Here is a 21,516-nt window from a genome sequence, read left to right on the forward strand (position 1 = left end):
CTTTTGTCTTTTAAAAGTTGCAACAAGTTCGCGAATGAATCTTTATTTTTGAAAGGCTTACCAGAAGAGCGCTGCCCCGGTTGTGTCTAACTTGACCGCGCTCATGACAAGCCTCTCATTGATGTAAGCAGCGCCCACGGCTTAAATGAGCCTCGTTCAGTTGCGTTTCTTAGTTCAGACACGGGCGGAGAGCAGACAGAGACGGACTCTTTTTCTTCTCCACCTCCTGCTGTCCTCCTCCGTACTCTCCCCAGACTCCATCTCTCTATCTCTCTCCATCCATCATCCATCCGTCTGCGTCTTTTGGATACCTACCTCTCCTCACAGCGCGTCAGCCCAGCTGAATCAGTCCATCCTCCACATGTCTTCTCCACCGTGATCCAACTGAAGGCTGCTTTTGCTGTAACGATGCCTGGCTGAAAGGCTCGCAACGGGGTTCATCTTGCAGGCAAAACAGCAAAGGAAACGCCGAAGAAGAGCTCGGTGGAGCGCGGCTCTGCGTAATGGATTTACTTTTGTCGGAGAAAAGTTGGATTTTTTGAAGAACCTCGTGGACCTCTACAATGGACAGAAAAGGAAGGCGTTTTTAGAAAAGGTGCTTTTTGGGTCAGGAATCACACCGTGAGAGGAAATGCACAGAGGTGAGTTGGGCATCCGAGGTGCGCGTCAAGGTCTGATTCCTTGGCCACGACACAGACGACAGCATATTTCAGTCTCGGATAGAATGTTTAACCTTTAACATCTTCTATTTTCTAGCAGAGCTGACAGTTTAACTGCAGGTTGTGAGGTTTCATCCCATCATAATGAATTTACGATGGAATTAAAATAGCCTGTTCTCCATGGATGAGCTCCAGAAGATTAAAACGCGCCTCGTTAATTTTATGTTCTTCGCGTAACCTGAGACAGCTGATGCAATTTACAGACTGTTTTTAATGTCTTTATGCCTGCTTTCTGTCACACCTAAATTTTTCAGTCTTCGTTTATTTGTATCTACTTGCCCTCTTGTGACCGATCTTGGTTCCAGCTTCTGCTGCTCTGCTTCCCAAAGCACACAGGTCCGTCAGGGTTTGGTTAGTTCCGAATGTTTTTTAGTCAAGACTTAATAAATAAATAAAGGCAAACCCCAATTAATCATCTGATTTTTTGAGCATTCAATCAATGAAAATTGTTTTATATTTTTTATTATATTGTAATGGTCCACTGATGCAAGAAAAAGGGACCACAACCAGAGCGGCACTCAGTTTACAAGCCAGTGGGAGTCTGATTTATAATCATCATGGACAGCAAAGGTCAAACACAATTTTTAAAAACCATACAGCAGCGATAAGAGCCATCAGGGCGCATTAAGTGATTCCAGTAAGCCGGAATAAAAGCAACTCGTCACAAACACTATCGCGTAACGCCAATCTGTCCAGAAAAGGAAACGAAAGGGGTAAAATATGTGCCATTGTATGTCTTAATAGCCTAAAACAACTATAGCTTCATATTACTTGGCACCGCACAGGTTGGGGTGCTACCATGGACAGTTCCTTTTGCGCTGCGCACCGAGTTTGAGAGCCAGTCACAGATGGCCGAGGTCCCGCACAAGCGCGTGCTGCCGCCAGAGTGCCTCCCGCTGCGGTCAAAGCTCGCATCACCGGTGCAGGAGGCACGCGCCGAAGCACGGGGCTGCGACGTCGATTAAGTGCAGTGAAACCGTGAAACGGTCTGTATGTGTGGGCAGTTCACTGCAGCAGGAAGCCGCTGTGGTTCGGGCCATTAAAACTGTTTAACAGCAAAGTTAACTACTGGCAACAAGGGCGGGGAAATATCACTGCGTGCCCAGGAGAAAGTGGCTTCGCGCTGAGCCCCTGGATCAATAATCCCAGGCCAGGAATTAAGAATGAATGTGGGCCGGCATGAGGCCTGGGAAACTCGTAACCCAATTAATAATGTGTGACTATAAGATATGGGGTTTTCTCGGTGAGATGCTTTTGGCTGTGACGTACAGTGGAAGCTTCTATTAGCCTGATCACCAACATGGGTGTGGATCAAACTGAGCGTTTTGCATCTCAATATGCTGCAGTTTTAGAAAGAAAAAGTAAAAACAACTGTATTAATACCATCACTAAAATTGGAAATAGTAAAAACTACTGCACAGGATACATCCTTGCACTTCAAAATAAAAGTCCCCTGTAACATCACTGTCCATATGACATCACTAACCTGCTGTTTCTGGGGAACTCCCCTGGCTGACTTTAAGTCATGTTTGTAAATGCTCTGATTAATACATGGAAATGAACAATGCTTGTGGTGAGAATAACAGCCAGCACAATGGCGCTGTCCACTGTGCTCAGCACTGTTGCTTTTGTGATGCTTCCTGTGACTTTCAGCACCCTCTCTGTGTTATGGTACCTCCCTGTTTCACTACACCAGCTACAGTGTGAGTAGAGCTGAAGCCCTTTGTAGAGACTGTTATATCATAACTGTGTGACAACAACCCTGATGAATATTTCAGGATATGCATGCCTGGTGTGGTCAGTAAACAAAGGGTTCTGTATCTCACGGCCCCTTAATATAAAGACAGTTTAGTTTCCATGTTCCTTTTGCTTTGTATGTGTGGCCACAAGTGAATTATCTCATTCTCAGGCACTGCTAACATGTACCCATAAGTTATTTATCTTGAAGCCACGTAAAATCATTGCCAGGCAATAGTATCTCATGAGCCTGCGATGATATTTCTTCCACCCATGTCACCTGAGGGACTTCATAGGGTACAGTGATTCTGTTTCAGTTCAGAAGGCTGTGGTGGCCTCAGTTTCTGCCCAGCTTCAGCCTGACTTGGACATCAGGGTGAGAAGTGATGCAAAGATGTAGTGACATGACCTAAAATAGCAGGGTTGAAACCGGCGGTAATGGTTCCTCTTGTGCTTTAAAACGATCACAGGTCAGCAGGAAAGGATGACCCAGCATAGATTTTAAAAGACTCCTTCATTTTAAAAGATCTAAGCCTATTAACTGACTTTTTTTTTTCTTTACAAGTTGTTTCTATTTTTAAATATTCTCCTCCTATTTTTATACACATTCACAAGTTCTTCTCTAGATGTTGACTTGACTGAGGATGCAACTCTATTTAGCTTCTGATTTATTGATACTGTTACAAAATATGTTACAACTGCTGGCATAACCTATGCAACTTTTACCCAATAAGTCACCTTAAATATTGATAGACTTGAGACACATTTCTGCCACTGCAGCTCTTCAGCCCTTTTCCTTTCCTGCCTTTACAGGTAAAACCACTTATCAAAAAGCAGGATTTCTTACAAGGTCTGTTTGTTTTAATGCTTCTGACCTAAAGCCCTCAGAGTATCACGAGAGTCCCATTGTGCACACCTTAGCTCTGTGGAAGGTGGCAGTGTTTCTGATATCTACAAAATTTAGATTCTGGCTTGTGAAGTGAAAAGGCCTCAGTGTGAGCGTGCAGCATCTCTCTGTTATTTGGGTGGTCTGTTCTCCAAGTGTGCCTGTGGTTGTTCATACTCCCACCTACTTCACTGCAAGATAATGAAGACAGAGGTAATGAGGATCCTGGAGCCGGGGGGTGCCGTGTGCATGTGTGCATTTCAAAATGGGTCAAAGCATCTATGCTCACTGGTACAGTTGTGATCATTGCTTATGTTAAATGTGCATTCTTCTTCATTAGCCACCCCCTTCTTTTCCCTCTCTTTCTCGCTCTCTGTCTTCCATCTATCCTTCCTGGGTGCCATTATGCAATGTGCCACGCTCACACTTGCTCTCTTACTTGATGTGAGCAGGCCAACCTATTATGAACTCAGTGGGGATCAGGTCTACAGCGGCTTATCAGAGCAAGACAGTGTCAGAAGCTGTAACATGCTCGCTCTTGGTGCAGATATCATTGTGCTACAACATATGTCATTTATTGTCTGTGTCCATGCACTGCCCAGATGCCTGTCTTCTCATCCACGCTGTAAGCCCAGAGGCCCGTTATCCTGGTTTTTGTGCTGATGCTTAATGTTTCTGGTGCCTAGAGGCTGCAGATTAGTAGGTGGAGCTGCTAGATTAAAATTATGTTCAAAGAACCCTTGTTACTATTATCACTGCAAGTCTGTTCACATTGTTTAGAAACATTTAAATCTGTGAGTACTTCCAATTATACCTCCAATATTCCTGCCATCCATATCTATATATAATCTTAGCTGTACTGATGTCTGTATCTCACAGTGAACTTTATCTCCATTCAGTGTTCTCATTAGGAGCCAAAACGCCTACTAGCACTGCACTTTAGTGCCACAGATACAACTATTGTTGCTATTATTGTGCTTCTACTTTTCTACTTTTCATCTTTCTCTCTCAGCGGAAGTGGTGAATAATCTAATCAAGTTTTACACCTGTTTAGTTAAAATGTGCTTATAGGACAAAGAAAGCTGGAGATGTGTCATTAGGTCAGTTTTCAAATTGTTTTGGCATTTTATTGATCGACAGTTAATCAATTAAAAAAATAAATAATATGCAGAGACTTTCACTATTGTGGCCAAACAATAGTACTAATAGTACTATTAAACTATAATACAGCTATTTATGGAAAATCTGATGAAAATAAATCTAAATGAAACTTTATTCAGCTTTGTTAATCATGTGTTTTGCCTCATTTTTTGGCAAATTACTTACACTGAAAATGAGTCTGTAACCATCACTGTATGAATCTTGCAAAAATAGCAGCTTAATGATGATCTATGATGTATTTATGTGTGTAATATTAAGATGACATCAATATTTCATATTCAGACATTACGGTTATCGCTGACACTGATATATCACAATACCCAAACCAAAGAGCCGAGCTCGGGCTGTCTCTGAGAAGCAGACGCAGCTTTAGCTGAAACAGTGACCTCATGTCAGGAAAGTGTAATTCTCAGTGTCTGCTTCAGTCTCATGTTTGTGTTATTTACAGGATGAATCATTGTCAGATGCCTTTGTGATATTTTTCTCTGTATGACTGCGTCCTGGAGGCAGCGTCCTCATTCTTTATATACCCTTATATCATTATTATCATTTCTCTCTCAAGCCCCCCCCCCCCCCCTTTTTTTTTTTGCAGCCATACTTTTAAAAAAGTTACTAATTCAGTCACAGACATGCTTAAAAATTATATTGATCTATATTTCACTTTCATCAGACACAGGGGAAATCAATACTGCAGCAGATCACATTCTGTGTCTGTTCAGTAGTTTCACTGCTGATGAACTCAAGGATATGAATACAGAATTTAAGTCACCTGTGACTAATGTGTAATATCTCTCTTTTACAGTGTGGATACTCTTCTTTCTAATAGAAGAGGGTTTCGCTCTGGCACAGAGAACTAAAGGTAAGCCCAGGCGCTCCGATTTTCTCTTAATGTTGTTTCATCCATATTGAACCAGTGTGAAATGGGGAGGCATTATCTCTACTCTTATCATGGGACAAAAGGGTTCTTTTCTTAATTCCGTCGGGCCTCTCATCCCCTTTTTATCCCCCGCCTGCTTGTTCCTTTTCTTGCACCAATCCTCCCTACGCCCTCCTTGGCTTCCAATCATTCCCCCATTGATCCCTCGACTCAATAACCCATCTGTCTCTCTCTCTCTTTTCCCGCTGCCTTCCTGATTTCAGACTCTCCGAGCGATTATGGCGGACAGAACCCCAACCAGAACGACTGTGGCACATGGGTCCGCAACATCAACGGCGGGGTATTCACCTCCCCAAACTACCCGAACACCTACCCACCCAACAAGGAGTGTGTTTACATCCTGGAAGGTAAAGCCAGATCCCTGCTGCTTCATCTTCTGTTCCACAGCACCAGAACAACTGACACAGTTTCCTGCCTTTCGGTGCGTTGCCTCCTTCAGTGAATGTCATTAGCCTGACTGACATTGTTTTATATAACCTCGTCCCTATCTGATTCTCTGTTCCCTCACTGGCGGGCAATCAGCCTGACATTTTTCCGAATGAGCCATCCGGAGTTTGTTTCAGCACACAGATGCAGCCCTTTGAGAATGATGGAGAGTGGCGCTTTGTGGGGAGCTCCTGACTTCTGGCCTAATCAGAGCAGTGCCTATAGTGTGCTCATCTCTGTTGACAGAAGATTTGGTTATTGAAGTAAAACATAAAAGAGATGACCATCTGCTGCACAACTGAGCTCTGATGGCATATCACTGAATCGAAAGCATTCTTGTCAGCTTTAGTGTTTACCAGAAATATCACAGCCACCAGTAATGTGGTTTCCTGCCGCATGGGAAACATAATGGAAAGCATCATTAGCAGCTATAGGAGATGAGGTCTGGGATGCTGCTTGATGTGTTTTCTAAATTGATGAACTGTTTATCCATGAAGTTAAAGTACGGGCTTTCATGCTGATGAGATGTGTGCTTTTACCTTCTGTGGTGGCGAACAGATTTTTCACATGGCTCAAGTGCTCCCCCTGTGGACAAAGCAAGCCCAGACCTATTGTTGGTGAATAAGCTGTGACTCCATCACAGCCAAGCCCACTGATGTGTGCAGGAGTACCTCGCAGCAGGTCTGGGACACCACAGATGGAACCTATCATTTGCTATTATTTGGTCCTGAATGGCCTTACTCATATTCATATTCAAGCTCCAGGGCTGAGCCTTTCATTCTGAATCGCAGGGAGATAGATGCTCATGTTTGGTAGAAGAGCTAATCAGATAGCTTTGTAATCATAAATTGTGGTTAGTGAGCCTCATTGATTGTCATGTCCCAGAGTTCATCAGCTCAGTGATTATACATTCTGCTCTTTATGTATCAAGCTGTGTCATTTGCATGTGTGCGCGTGTATGTGTGTGCAACAGAAGGAAATAGAAAGTTATAGAGAAAATGAGACTCAACACAGCAGGGAGGGAACACGCTCGTAGCAGGAAGTGCAGGCGTACAGGCTGCTCGCTCGAGCAGAAAGGTTCAGATTTAAAGGCAAGAACAGAAGCAAAAACTCATACAGGGAAAAGAGAATCACTTTGGTTATTTTAGTTCAGTTGTTCTCATACACATGTACCACCTCTGGCCTTGCTCTTCTTTTCTCTTTTCCTGGGCGTGTTTCACTTCTACGAGCTTGGCATGATTCAGAGCCCCACCCCCTCACCCTCAGCATCTTTATTTAGCATGATTCATCTCCCAAGGCAGGCATGACTTGCCCTTACAAAAAACTGTGTGTGTGTGTGTGTGTGTGTGTGTGCGTGCGTGTGTATGTGTGTGTGTGTGTGTGTGTGTGTGTGTGTGTGTGTGTGTGTGTGTGTGTGTGTGTGTGGGATGGGGGGGGCATAGTATTAGAGTGCTGCACACATTCAGTACATTCATCTGGATCTGCATGACAGATGAACCCGTGGACTGGAGTTCATGCTGTGATTGCAGTGTTCTGTACTCACAGAATCAGTGACAGCAGTGCTGACATGTCACACTGTGTCTGCGTTTGCAGATGCTGTGGTCATGTGTGTGCACGTGCAGACGGGTGACACATTAAAGGAAAAATACAGAATAAAGTGTCTCAGTCCGAAGTCTCTTATAGGTGTTCAGCTGGGTTAAAATTGGGTGACTGCAAAGGCAATCTTACATCATTTTTATACTCATCACCCTTATCTGTTATGGAGGGAAGCATTGTTATCAGTGAAGAGACCACTCCAACCCAGTTAGAAATGTTTCATCATACACTGAAGACTCAGAAACGCTCTGAGCAACTTTGTACTGATTGGAAGTGACCCTCCTCTCAGGTGAGAAGTGGACTCAAAGCGTGCATGTAAAATACTCCCTCAGCATAAAAGAACCTGCTTATCACCTCATTGTAGGGGTCGAGGATTCATGTTTTTCCTTTAATTTGTCACCTGTCTCTTTACATTTGCATCTGAGTGATGCATGCGCGCAGGGAGTGGATTGTAAATGGACTGAATGTGTAGCACACCCGGAAAGCTGGATGGATGGATGGATTTAGTGCCGGTCTTCAGTAATCACACCACTTGCTCTTGTCCCGGGTGTCACATTTTTCTTGATCATTTTGGCTCTTTCCAGAAATCATGTCACATCATGTCTGAGTAAAACTTTAAGAAATGCTTACGCACAGTAAAATTCCGGTATGGCTAAGCATCAAAAACTAACAGTCAGCCATATGATTTACTAAACTTTATAACCTGCACTTTGGTCTGCGCCAACGTCTAAAAAGTTTATCTCACTGCCCGGTCACCTGGGGGGTTAGAGCTGACAGCCTATGTGCTCAACTTCAAAATCCAGATTAACTCATATTTGACTCTACTTTAAATTTATACTTTAGAACACCATCCAGATTATCTGTGTCCTCCAGAAGAAAGATTTAATTCTTTTCATGGATTTTCTCCCTTTGTTTCCTTTTCCTCTCTGCTCTCTTGTTTGCCAAAGCCCTTCCTAGACAAAGGATTCAGCTGGCTTTTGATAAGAACTACTACATAGAGCCATCATTTGAGTGCCGCTTCGATCACATCGAAATACGCGATGGGCCTTTTGGTTTCTCTCCGCTCATTGATCGCTTCTGTGGGGGAAAGAATCCCGGGATTGTCACATCCACGGGACGTTTCATGTGGATCAAGTTCACCAGCGACGAGGAGCTGGAAGGCCTTGGATTCCGAATAAAGTACACCTTTATTGCAGGTACGGGCACCCGAACTGCATGTTTGCAGCGAATGTAACAGCGCATACTGTAAAAGCTTATTTTTGCACACATCAAAGGTTTTGTGTAAGATGTGTGAAGAACTGGATCTGATTAGTCTGCTTTTATCCAGAATCATAAAGGAGAATCTGATCTCAGTGTAACAAAAGGAATACTTCTCTTCCCTGAAGCCTTTTTTCCCCCCTTTCCCAGCTTGTTTTGCGTTCATTATAGTAAAAGATGACGGAAAAAGACAGAATGGACATCCGCAGTTTGCTCACGAGAGCTACAGTTTTCTTCAATCACAGACTTCTTTCCCCTGTTTTCTCGCTATTCAGTAGAGACAAGTTCAACATCAGAGCCTCTGAAATCTAAACCCAGTATGCCCAGAAATCAGAGTCTTCCATCAGGTGACAGATATTAGCTCCAAACAGACCCCTTTCTGCTTTATCTGCGATGCGTTAATGGGATCTTATCTTGTGTTCTCTCCTTACCTGTTTCTGCTCTGTGGATTGAGAGTAATGTGCCTTCCAAATCTTATCATTTCAGACCCTGATTTCCATCTGCACGTGGGTGGACTGCTGAACCCCATCCCAGGTAAGCTCTTCAGCATTTTGCAGGTTTGCGTTCGATCCTTTTTGAAGAGCTCCTCTGCGCTCAGAAGCTTACCGGAGGCTATCTCCGGCTCTGGCGTGAATGCACAAATGTACCTTGACAGGCAGGCGATTGTATATGAATTGAAAAGATGTACATGAGCACGCATGCACAAATTTAAGCATATGAAGGAAGGAACACACACCTCTTTTATCTTGCTCTTCCCTCCCTGCCTTACTCCCTTTGTTCCTCGGTCTTCCTATTGTCCTTTTCCCTAATCCGCTATGCCGACTTCAGTTCAGCCTTAAATCCTTTTCTCTCCTCAATAGAATCCGTCATCTGTCCCTCTGTCTGTCATGTTCTTCTCATAATAACCGTTTTCCTTGTTATCCTCTGCTCTTTTTTTCTATTTGATTCTCCTTATGTACATCCATGTGACCCTATTCTTGACTCCTTTATTTTCTACCCTTCACTTCCTTTCATTTTTCTTCTTTTATGTTTCTCCTCCACATTTCCTTTGTCTCTCTCTACAGACTGCCAGTTTGAAGTTGGCGGATGGGACGGGATTATTCGCTCCAGTCAGGTGGAGGAAGAAGAGCGAGTGAAGCCTGGTGATGCCCTGGACTGCATCTGGACAATCAGAGCTCCTCCTCAGTCCAAGGTCAGCACAAGGGTCCATTTTATTCAGTCAGCACGCATTTCTTCTTTCCTGCTTGAACTCCTGTGTGGTGCTTTCTAAACACTATAACATAGCTGCTACCTATCTTTCTGTTTGGATGAGTCGTGTTCAAAGCTATTTTGTTATGCCAGACAAATGCACACCTTGAATAAATAAAATCTCTAAACATCCTCCACTCTCACTACAAAATAAAGTGGAATAACATATTCAAGGATTTTTATTTATCTCTCTTGGGGATATTTGTTACACTGACAAGATACTGACTTGGCGCCACAGAAAGAGAGAAATTTTACATCTAAACCATCAGTAATGTTTCTCTCAGTTGTGTTCTATCATTTCACGCCTCTCAGCGACACTGAAAATTGAGGTTGCACGTCTTCCTCTGTGAATTGTAAGAGCACAGGGGCTCCGTTCACACCCCAGCTCAGAATATTTATTCTGGCCGCTAATGGAACTGTGTAAATGGCAAAAGCCTGCATGAATCCTGAGCAAGGCCGCGTGAAAATAATACAGAAATCTCATTGCAACAAATGCAGTTAGTCCCAGAATAGATGCGAATAGTCATCCATGAAAAGAAGTCTGAGAAGAAATCATTTCTAATTTTACCACGAGGACTTGAAACGTGGATGCAGTTGAAGTGGTGGTGGAGGTGGTGGTGGGAGGGGGGATCCTTGGAGTACAAACAGGAATAGGAACAGCTCAGAATATCTAAACAGTTATGAAGTAAACTCTAAACTCATTATGTATCCTATCATTCTGATGCTTTGCCTTCACTGTTCTCAGTCTTTGCATCATTATTATTTTTTGTACTTTCACCAGCAGCAAATATGTTGTTGTTACACGTTCCTCTCATCTGTTTTTGTGTCACTAGGAAACAAATTTCTGATATTCTCTCTTACAAGGAAAGTAAATAAGTAAACATGTAACCAAGCGGATGTACTGCCACAACACCGAAGCCTCCTGTTTGGTATTGTTTTTGGGGCACTGACAGGGGACCTCTCAGAGTGCAGGGGACCCTCCAGATCTGGGTGGTTTCTACTTTGGGTTTTTTATCATGTTCCTTGAGCAGTCCCTGAGCGGCTGCGGCGGTGCAGTTGCTGTTGGGAGTGCCATTTCCATTAGGGAGTGCACTTGGTCTTGTATAGTCTCCCTTTTTTGCCGCATTCTCTGAGTCAGTTTTGACACGTTTGGGTGGCTGCTCTGTGATAAAGTAGCATCCACATGAATGCCAGGACACGTTTCCCCTGTTAAACACTGCATTGTAGCACAATGACCACTGATTCACTTCACCTGCCAGTGGTTTTAATGTTGTAGCTGATTGGTGGATATAAATATTTAATATGAATGCATACAGTTGCATTGTTCATTGAGAGCAACACTTCCAGCAGCCTTGTCTGCACTCTGGTTGTAATTTAAAGCATAATAGGCATGAGCAGTGCGAATACACAGATAGGCAGCACGGGAAAAAGCAGTGCAGGCGAATTTTATTCCGTGTGGCCCTGGAGATTCACGAGCAGGCAATATTTTCAGGCCAAGAGTGAAAACCCAGTGATAAGTTCTGATATTTATGACTCGATATCAAAAATCTCCTTGGAATTACAACCGTAACCTGGCTAGCCTTAATTCACTGCTGCTCTGCTTCTCCCTCATGACTAAATGAGTCATCCACACACTCCCAGGCTGCTCGCTGGGCCCAATACACTAATACACACAAATTCATGCACATCCTATTAAGTAAAAAGCGGCAGATGCATTCAGTCACAAATTACACAATATACATTCATACAGCGCAGATAATTACCTATGCACATTAAAAGCTGATATGTACATAGAAAAGTAATATTTTATTCATACATGGCTCACATGGACACCCATTCTTTTCTTACTCCTATCTAAAGTAAAGTCTCTTCACAGATGCATCATGCGCAGTGTGAGGCAGAAGTGAAGATGATCTGAATTTAGTAGAAGGACAGAGTTTAGCAGCCAGACGTTCGCTCACCGAAGCAAAAGGAACAGAGCAGCAGACTCAGCAGCTACTTAACTGCTGCCTGCTTACAGGTGTCCGTGAGCTAAATGTGCTGAAATTTAATCCGAGTTTATGGCCATGATTTTATCATGTCATTGCCGCTGATTTGACTTGTTCACACAGTAATTTATTGGCACCGGCAGTGGAGGTGGAAGCAGAAATGACACACAGCTATGTGCTTCGGCTGTGCATGCTGCATAGACTGTATGTAAAAGATGGACACGGCTGCTGTTCTGAAACACACTGAACTTTGTGAAGTTCTTCTTGAAGCCTAGACTCTTGGCTGGCATTTTAACCAATGATATTTTCTTTTTTTTTTTGAACAAGACATTGGGAGCAAGAGGTGGATCTGACTGAGAAATGGAGAATGTTGAACCCTCATATGGTGGCAACTTGTCACTGACAAGGTAGCCTAAAGCATACCCTAAAGCATACTCTGCTTTATTGTATATTTTATTCCACATGGGGCCATAGTTACAAAATTAACATTATTTTTGTATAAGCTGAAATGTAAAACTAGTGATTGAAATTCAAAGCTCATTTTTTAATTTTTATTTTCTCATAGACTTATTTATATTCAAATCTATTTTACAAGTAGGGAAATCACCCCCTGGTGGTAATTAGGAAGACTGCAGGTTTAAGGCACTTATTTTAATACTGGCTTCTCTTTAAAGACCTGAGACCATGCCCATTTTTTATATCCAGTTTGTAAGAATCCCATCCATCCATCCATCCATCCATCCATCCATCCAGCCAGCCAGCCAGACAGCCATCTTATTCTGCTTATCTGGGGCTGGGTCGCAGGGGCAGCAGCCTAAGCACAGAAGCTCAGACCTCCCTCTCCCCAGCCAACTCCTCAAGCACGTCTAGGGAGACCCCAAGGCGTTCCCAGGCCAGCTGAGAGATATAATCTCTCCAGTGTGTCCTGTGTCTGCCCCGGGGCCTCCTCCCGGTAGGACATGCCCGGAACACCTCAGCCAAGAGGCATCCTAGTCAGATGCCTAAACCACCTCAACTGCTCCTTTGGATGCAGAGGAGCAGCCACCCTTCAGAAGGAGCTCATTTCTGCTGCTTGTATTCACAATTTCATTCTTTCAGTCACTACCCAAAGCTGTGACCACAGGTGAGGGTAGGGACGTAGACGTAGACTGACCGGTAAATCAACAGCTTCACTTTCACGCTCAGCTCCCGCTTTTTAAAGAAGTCATTTGTAAGAATGAGATACAACTGTGCTTTTAAAGCACAGCTGCAGAAATCAAATTATATAAATAAAAGGGACCTTGTTGAACATGACTTCTAACTGGCTCATTCTTGCGTCTTTGTGCTTGATGCTATAACCAGGTGAAAATTGGGTTGTGAAAATGGTCGATTCAGAGGCTGAGGATCAAGGACAAACTGGTGCATTTCATTCAGGTTTTCAAAAGTGCTATCAAGTGATCCTCATCAAATTTCAGGTCAGGAAAACATGACAAATACAAGGTGTTTTGTCACCTGTGTTTGCAGCTTCTTCATGGAAAACTGAAATTTTCTGACTTTCTGACCGCTGGTTTTTCATTCTGATCCTGGACTCTCAATGCTGGGGTGGGAAGTCCTGGTTCAGAGCTAGTTTTCCCTCCCTGCAGCATTTTCTGTGTGTGTGTGAGGACGACAGAGCACGCTGTTCGATCAAATATATTCTCAGATTTACTTGTATACATGGCTAGTTATCTGTATGTGAATGTATCACAACCTGAATAAATTAGATTTACTTTGTTAATCTCAACACATTGTCTTTCCATCTGTTAGTCTCTTTATCCTGAATCCGTACCAACAGGCTCGGAAGAACATTTCAACCATTCGCTCACAGGATTCTTCTCTTATCTCTGTTCTGTTTATTATCAGTTTCTGCACATTTTTCTGTTTTAATGAATATTTTTCACACATTGCTGACATGAAAAGTAAAGTTAGACTGCTGCCTCGGTTAGACAGCCGTGAAGTGAAGTGATGTATTGCTGTGAATTTCATCTGATTTGCATCTGCTCCGTATCCCCAGATCTACCTGCGCTTCATAGACTACCAGATGGAACACTCCAATGAGTGCAAGAAGAACTTTGTGGCTGTGTACGATGGCAGCAGTGCCATTGAGAACCTCAAGGCCAAGTTCTGTAGCACTGTGGCCAACGATGTGATGCTCAACAACGGCGTGGGAGTCGTGCGAATGTGGGCAGACGAGAAGAGCCGACTCAGTCGCTTCCGCATGCTGTTCACATCATTTATAGATCGTGAGTGCCAGTCTTCTTGACTAATTACTAATTCAGCCTGGACCCAGTATTTCAGTATTTTTCCATCTTGTTCCACCGTTTCTTGCATTTTGTCACCTTTACTCGGGATGGTCAGATGCAGCCACGGCTACCACAGCAGACCAAAGGCTGGCCCGCCCAGTTTACCCACGATGAAGCCCTCTGGGGAATCTAGAATTACATCTAGTAGTTACTGTTTTTCCAGCAGTTCTAAGATTTATCTCCAAGAAGCATTATTATAACAAAGAAATAATTAAGCAAGCGCCAATTTTTCAGTATTATCAACTTTATTATGTGAGTCACACAGTGAAGAAACAGGAGAAAAAATGTCTTGCATGTGACTCACAAATGCAAAATTTCTGTTGCCATGAGTTCTACGTCACTGTTTGTATTCTGCAAGTCTCAGAAATGTGTTCTCATAATAAACTAATAAAAGAAACTGAAACCTCGGACGGTTCGGTGCCTGTACTCAACGGGAACCAGTTCTCAATTCTCATCCTTAAGGAGGAAACATATGCTGATACTTTAGCATCCAGAATCCACCGGGCTCTGCATTATCTGCCCACACACAAGCAGTCCCAAAAACAGTTTATTTATGAGATCCTGTATTCTATTTGCATCAGTAGTCACTAACAGACACTGAAGTGCCATTTCAGCAAGGAAAGCTAATTACGCTGTGCCATGTTTAGAGCACAGATATGAGAAAACCAATTATTTACTTCAGCATTTTTAAATAACTGAAACCATCAAATTGTTTCTTGATATGCATGTCACAGCATCATACTGTGTTTATTATAGGTCACTTACAAAAGGAAAATAGGAATTTATTTCTCTGTTTTTGTGAAAGGAAAAGCTGAGGAGGGTTAATGGAAGCAATTTCAGTTTAGGCTTCGGCACTTTTGAAGGACGAGAGACTTTCAAACAAATGCTGCTAAAGGTTGCGCATAAAATAGAAAAAATTCCCAGGCAGAAAACAGTTTTCTGTTAGCACGCTGTAATATTTTCATTAAATGCCTGAATAGACTGAAATATTAATTGCCACATTCTCCTGCACACTTCCCAAACCCTGGGTGAATGCTAATGTTGTTTTCATCAGCAAACCCATAACCATTGCAGTCAGAACGTAATGGCTTTTAGATTCAGCAAGGGTGTTTTTTTTTTTATTCAGAGTCCTTAAGACCATTTGGATCCTCATTAATTCTGATCACACAGTTCATCTCAGAGTAGTCAGAAGACTCCCGAATAAGTCCCAAACTTTGTTTGCTCAGAGTCAGCGACTGGCTGGCTTAGAGTTTACTTGGAGGTCAGAGGGAACAATTAATCTTTGTCACTCAGGACAAGATGAGTTGCGCCTTTTGCACTCCATCATTCTTCATGTGCTCTAATCTTCCAACAGAATCCCCTATGAAATGTAAACCAGGCGCATGAAAGCTTTATTAAATAAACTCACGGCCACACAATGCATACACTCAGATGTGAGTTTTGTCCTTGTGTGAGGAGCGAGGCAGGGCGGGTGAACCGCTGCTGACACCTTCCTGGAAACTACATTTTGAAGGCGAGAGACACATAATCGCCTTGGAAGTGATGGCGCTGTCAGGGGAGCGACCCTGTCTACAGGCCCACTGGGAAATAGATGAAGAGCACACACATACTCTTTCATGCACAACCTCGCATACATGCACATATGCATGTCCTGCTGTCAAAGTTATTTAACCCTGAGGCAGAGGAAGCAAATGGAGGGAGGGAAGTGGAGGCTCAAAGCCCTCATCACAATGGACCTCGGAGCAGAGTTGAAACTAGCAGAGCAAACTAGAGTCTGTTTCAGCTGTGATAAAGACTCGGAGAGTGTGTGTGTGTGCACCCAGCTGCTAAGCTTGTGTGTGTTAAAAAGAAAAAAAAACAGAGGTGGAATGATTTACTCCACAGGGCTGGGAAGGGACAGTTTGGAGACGTTAACAAGCCATGAGAGACAGAGGCTGAATATTATACTGCGCTATGTTTAGAAAGAGTGGTGGGGGACAACAGGAGCACCGTTTTAAATGCAGCCGTGTGAAGGTTGTATTATATTGGCATATTCTGGCTAATCCTTCGGCCCTGGCAAAGAAGTATAAATGTTAATCATACATGAATCATCTATCTGCCTACTTATGTTTCTCTGATTTCTCTGATTCTAAGTTTATTTTTGCTGTATTTCACTCTGTGCTATGTTACCTGTCTGTCAGTGATGGTCCTTCTTATATTGTTTTTTAAATTATTTTGTTCCTCTTTTTTTTTTTTTTGGAAGTTTTCCTTTACTGAACTGAACAGGAAAAACTGATTGGGTTATATTTTTGCACAAATTATGATGCCATTTGAACCAAGTTTGTGTTTTAGGATTTTAGGACTGGACAGTGTGGTGGTCCAGTGATTAGCACTGCTCTGGATTTAAGCCTTGCAGCATGGAGTTGGCATGTTTTCCCTCTGTGGTAGACGGCCATCCGGTCCAGGATGTACGACACCTCTCACCCAGCTGGCACATGGGATCCATTTTGGGGTCTAGCTATATTAATAAAACCGACTTGACTCTAGATGAAGAAAAATATCCTACAGTTACATTGTTTTTGTTACCAGCTGTTCATCGCCTGTCCTAAACATGGTTATAATGGGTTATTCTGTGTTAGGCCTAACAAAAAGTTTTATTTTAGATCAAACTTAGTTTAGTTCATGATTCAGGGTCATTAAAGTCTCTTTTCAAAACAATATGCAAGGCAGATTAATCAAATTTTCACTTGTTATGTGGGTTTGAGGAGGACTTATTAACCCAGCACTAGTGTTAAATTAAAACTGATAAATTTTGTGTCTGCCTGCTAAACAATACATCTGGACTAATAAACAAAATGCTCTGTAAGCGTCTTAAGGACTTTTAAGCCACTGCTTTTCAGCCAGTTTCCACATCACTCATCTCTAGTTCCACTTGACAGTTAAAAATTGGCTTTTGCTGCAGCTCTAAAATTGTCTATATGAGCATCCAGTCATCTGCATCTTCCTTCAGCCTTGCATGTCTTTCTGCTGACTAGGAGTGCATCGATCTCCCGAGACCAGCAGCCAGCCTCGATCAGAGTCATCTCTGTCTGTGCCATCACAGTCTTCATACGCTAAAGGTTGCTTTAATGTGCTGCGTCTCACGGCACCTGCCTGACCACCTGCACCCCCGTAATGAACCGAAGCCATTTCTGCCCCCACCTCTGCCTTTCTTTTCATCTCTCCTCTACCCCCCCCTCTGTTACCCTCCGCTGACATGACGGCTGCAGTTTAGGGAAGCCGCCATCTCCTCCCCTCATCACCCCGATGTCGCGTGTGCAGGAAATGATGATGTATGGCCTTATGTGTACTGCATCTCCATTAGACCTCCAGTGTTTCACAAAATAATAGAACATTTCATCTTTTATTATGGGCCTCTGCAGATTTCTACAGCCAAATGATTGTTCTTTTATTGTTATTGTTTTATTGTTATCATCAAAATAGCTTCTGGTCCTTTTCACGGTGTAGTCATCTTTTACTCAGCACTGTTAGACAGATGGTTTTTTTTTCTAAACTCCATTATCTCTGTGTATTGTCTTCTGCCTGCAGCTCCGTGCACAGCCAATACATTCTTCTGTCACAGCAACATGTGTATTAACAACTCCCTGGTATGCAACGGCGTTCAGAACTGTGTCTACCCATGGGACGAAAACCACTGCAAAGGTGATCATCTTCTTTCTTCCTGCTAGCTCATTAAGATTTACATGGCAAGTTTCTAGATTTTGTATTTGTTTTTACTTTTTTCCAATATTCATTGCGGTCTTTCCTCTCATTAACCTCCTCCCTACAGAGAAACGATCTAAGGGGCTTTTCCATCAGATCACTAAGACCCACGGCACTGTGATCGGTGTCTCATCAGGCATAGTTCTTGTTCTTCTTATCATCTCCATCCTGGTCCAGATGAAGCAGCCAAGAAAAAAGGTAACACATTCTTTGTTTTGCCTTTGGTTGTGATTGAAGTTTCAGTCAATGGCAAAAAAATGCTTGAGCCAGAAGACAACTGGCACATTATTGAAAGCAGTGAAATTAAATACAAGTTGGAGGCAAATGTAGCTCTGAAGACGGGGACCAAAAAATGTCCACGCTTAGATTTAACACCATGTCAAAAATAATCCAGTACATGACAGGAAATGTGTAGTTTCACTGCAATATCTTCTAATGTTAAACCACTTTCTCTTAATCTTCCTTTTCCATCTATTTTTACTTCAGTCTGTGGTTTTCCATAATTCCCAGAAGCTATTACTTACTCAGTTAGCATTTCTTTATGGCTGTCTGGAGGTGGCCAAAAATATTGGAGCCTCTGACTCCCCCATAATGGATTTCTCCCTGAATGAGTGCTGAACATTTTGCAAAGTGAAGACCCTAGAAAGGAGTGCTCTCTCTTTGACACAAAATAAACATTAAAAAGCAAGCAAATATTGTGTATTTTGTTAAATTATTCCTTCATGCGTATGGCACATAAATCAAAAGTAAGTACCTATGCAAGTACTTGTTTTAGCATAGACATAGACTTTCACCATTTCAGTGACATCACTGTTTAAGTGGAGAAGGTTGCAGGAAATTCAGAGGAAAAATGTCCTCAGGTCTTTCAGATTTAGCTAACGTTCATCTGGCATCCTTTTCTTTTTTTTAACAGCTGACACCCATCCACTTCAAACCAGTAAAATAAGCATGCAGACATAATTGTCTCATGTGATAAAAATGGCAAAAATCACTCATAGGGGAAGAGGAGAAAATTAGTTTTCAGTGTATTTGAAGTAGCACATTTATTAAATGTTCTGACAGTTTTAAGTCTTAAATGAGTTATTTCCTCTGTTGTTTTGATATATGCTCTTATCACAGTGGAAAACCAGTGGCCTGGTAATCACAAAAATGCAAGAGTCTAAATGGATCCTTTTCTTTTCAAGGTTGTAGCTCGGCGCCCTGGTGTTTTCAATAAGGCTGGATTCCAGGAGGTCTTCGACCCGCCTCACTACGAGCTCTTTTCTCTACGTGACAAAGAGATGTCCTCTGACTTAGCTGACCTTTCCGAGGAGCTGGACAGCTTCCATAAGCTGCGGCGCTCCTCCACTATGTCCCGCTGTGTCCATGAGCACCACTGTGGTTCACAAGGCTCCGTGGCTACTGGCGGTGGCAGTATGAAGCATAGCCGCACCACCCTGAGCTCCATGGAGCTGTCCTACCACAACGACTTCTCCAAGCCGCCACCCATGAAGACTTTCAACTCTGCAGCCAGCTATAAGAAGAGCTGCTATGGCTACAAGCAGCACTCACAGACTCACGACTGCGACCAGCAGGTCATTGAGGACCGAGTCACAGAGGAGTCCCCATGTGAGATTTATGGGCGTGGTGCAACAGGAGTGGGAGGAGGAGCCACAGGTGGAGGAGCAATGGGAGGAGGGGGAGCATCAGGGATTGCAGGAGGAGCGATTGGAGGAGCGGTGGGGATAACAGGAGGAGTGGCAATGGGTGGCGGGATGGGTATGGCAGGAGTGAGCATGGCAGGGCCTAGTGGCATCGCTGGAGGTATTGGTGGGATGGCAGGAGCCTGTGGAACCCTCAGTGTTCGTGGCAACAGTGCTCGTAACAGTACCACCATAGTTGACCCACAACAGCGCTCCATGTCCATGGACTTTTAGATGGAAGAAAGGAAATGGAAACAAATCTTGCATTTCAATCATCTAAAGGAGACAAGACAGGAGGACAATAGTTCCAAGCTGATTACTCCTGCTTCCTCTTCTGCCATTGGTCTTCAAGCACTGGTATTGTGGGTTAACACTTGAGGACGCCTCTCGTGCTCATGTGGAGGATTAGGAAGGATGGAACACAAGAACTGAGGTATCAGAAGATGGAAAAAACTGACATCACTGCTGGTTCTGTTCTTCAGCATACTGAAGGATTTGGAGTGCACAAAGTGTGGAGGCATCTCGTCTCTGCAGTCTTATACTCAACAAACCTCTCCTTCCATCTGAGACTTACAGGAGGTTGTTTTCGCATGCGGACCCCAGATGTCTCTCAGTTCGGTTACCACTCGGAATACAGAAGGAGAGAAACTCGGAGAGATGTCACAGACTGACTTTTTTGCATTTATTTACCTGCCATGCACAGATATATGATATATGATCTATAGTGTGTCTTCTAATAATTTATTTGAGTCTTTATTTTTGTCGATGTACTGTACCGTTAAGACCAGTATGTATCCAGCCTCACGACGACGCTTGGCTTTTAACTCTTTGCTCTTTTTCAGTTGTTGCTCAGATGATTTTACAAAGGCGACTCATCCATGACATGTTACGTTGATGATGAGGTGGAGGAAGAAGAAGTTGTTGTTCTTATCAATAATGATCAATTAAATATGATGACGACAATGATAATTATGTGATATTACTATAATAATTATGTATTTTTCATGGTTACCTCACATATACAGAAGGTACGCTCCATTCAGTCTCTCCTCAGGAAGAGCACATGAAGAGACTGTCTTATTTTGGTAAGAAATACAGAAAAAAAAGACTATTTCTGCTCTGTGAGTTTTATAGCATATGAGGATTCTGGCTATGAGTGATCATTTGTGAGATATAAATATTTGGATGTGAGACCTTGCTTGAATCAAGATGCCAACCAAGCCTCTCCAAACCCCCACCCCGCCCTCTTAAGGAGAAAATGTCATTTCTCCACATTCCTGTGAATCGAGTGTGTAAAACAAGCACAACCTGTTTCCATACAGTGACAGACTTGTAGCTTATATGGGACTCATTTATGATTTTAACCACTGGTTGTATAATTTCATTCTGTTGAATTAAATGAGAGCTTACTCACCTCGCCTCGCCTCGCCGTGTAAGTGTTTCTGTTTACTGTAACCAAGAAACATAAAAGCAGCTGTGCTCAGGCTGGAGATGTCAGGATCAGATGCACACTGTGACATGCAGGCAGAGCAGACGCAGCCCATGCAAAGTGTTTTTGGTTTGATTTGGAGCAAAAGGCGCTGCAGGCAGACTTTTAGTCCCTGAGCTGTGCAACCCTCAAGATGTGATTTAAGTTGAACATAAAGGATCAAAAGCTGACAAATTCCACTTCCATCATCTGCTGTGCTTAAAAGATGCATAAAGATGGTGCATTTCACCCGACCATCGAACACCAAACAAGCCTAGTTAATCTTCACAGATTTGGTTTCTGTTTGCCTCTCACTCACTCTTATCCTTTCCTTTGTTGTCACCATGTG

At 43.0% G+C, this 21,516-nt stretch overlaps 1 protein-coding gene across 1 annotated transcript; it reads left to right on the forward strand.

Moving 5' to 3' along the window:
* The first annotated feature begins 131 nt into the window (after positions 1-131).
* Positions 132-21,116, forward strand: neto2a (neuropilin (NRP) and tolloid (TLL)-like 2a). Its single transcript, XM_030726488.1, has 10 exons — positions 132-641; positions 5,306-5,362; positions 5,644-5,787; positions 8,410-8,658; positions 9,206-9,253; positions 9,784-9,911; positions 13,988-14,216; positions 17,844-17,957; positions 18,085-18,215; positions 19,202-21,116. Exons 1-10 carry the CDS (start codon positions 632-634, stop codon positions 19,931-19,933), a joined length of 1,842 nt encoding a protein of 613 aa, XP_030582348.1. The 5' UTR covers positions 132-631; the 3' UTR covers positions 19,934-21,116.
* The last annotated feature ends 400 nt before the right edge of the window (positions 21,117-21,516 follow it).

Source organism: Archocentrus centrarchus, chromosome 3 (genome assembly GCF_007364275.1).
Source record: "Archocentrus centrarchus isolate MPI-CPG fArcCen1 chromosome 3, fArcCen1, whole genome shotgun sequence".
NCBI classification, from domain to species: Eukaryota; Metazoa; Chordata; class Actinopteri; order Cichliformes; family Cichlidae; genus Archocentrus; species Archocentrus centrarchus.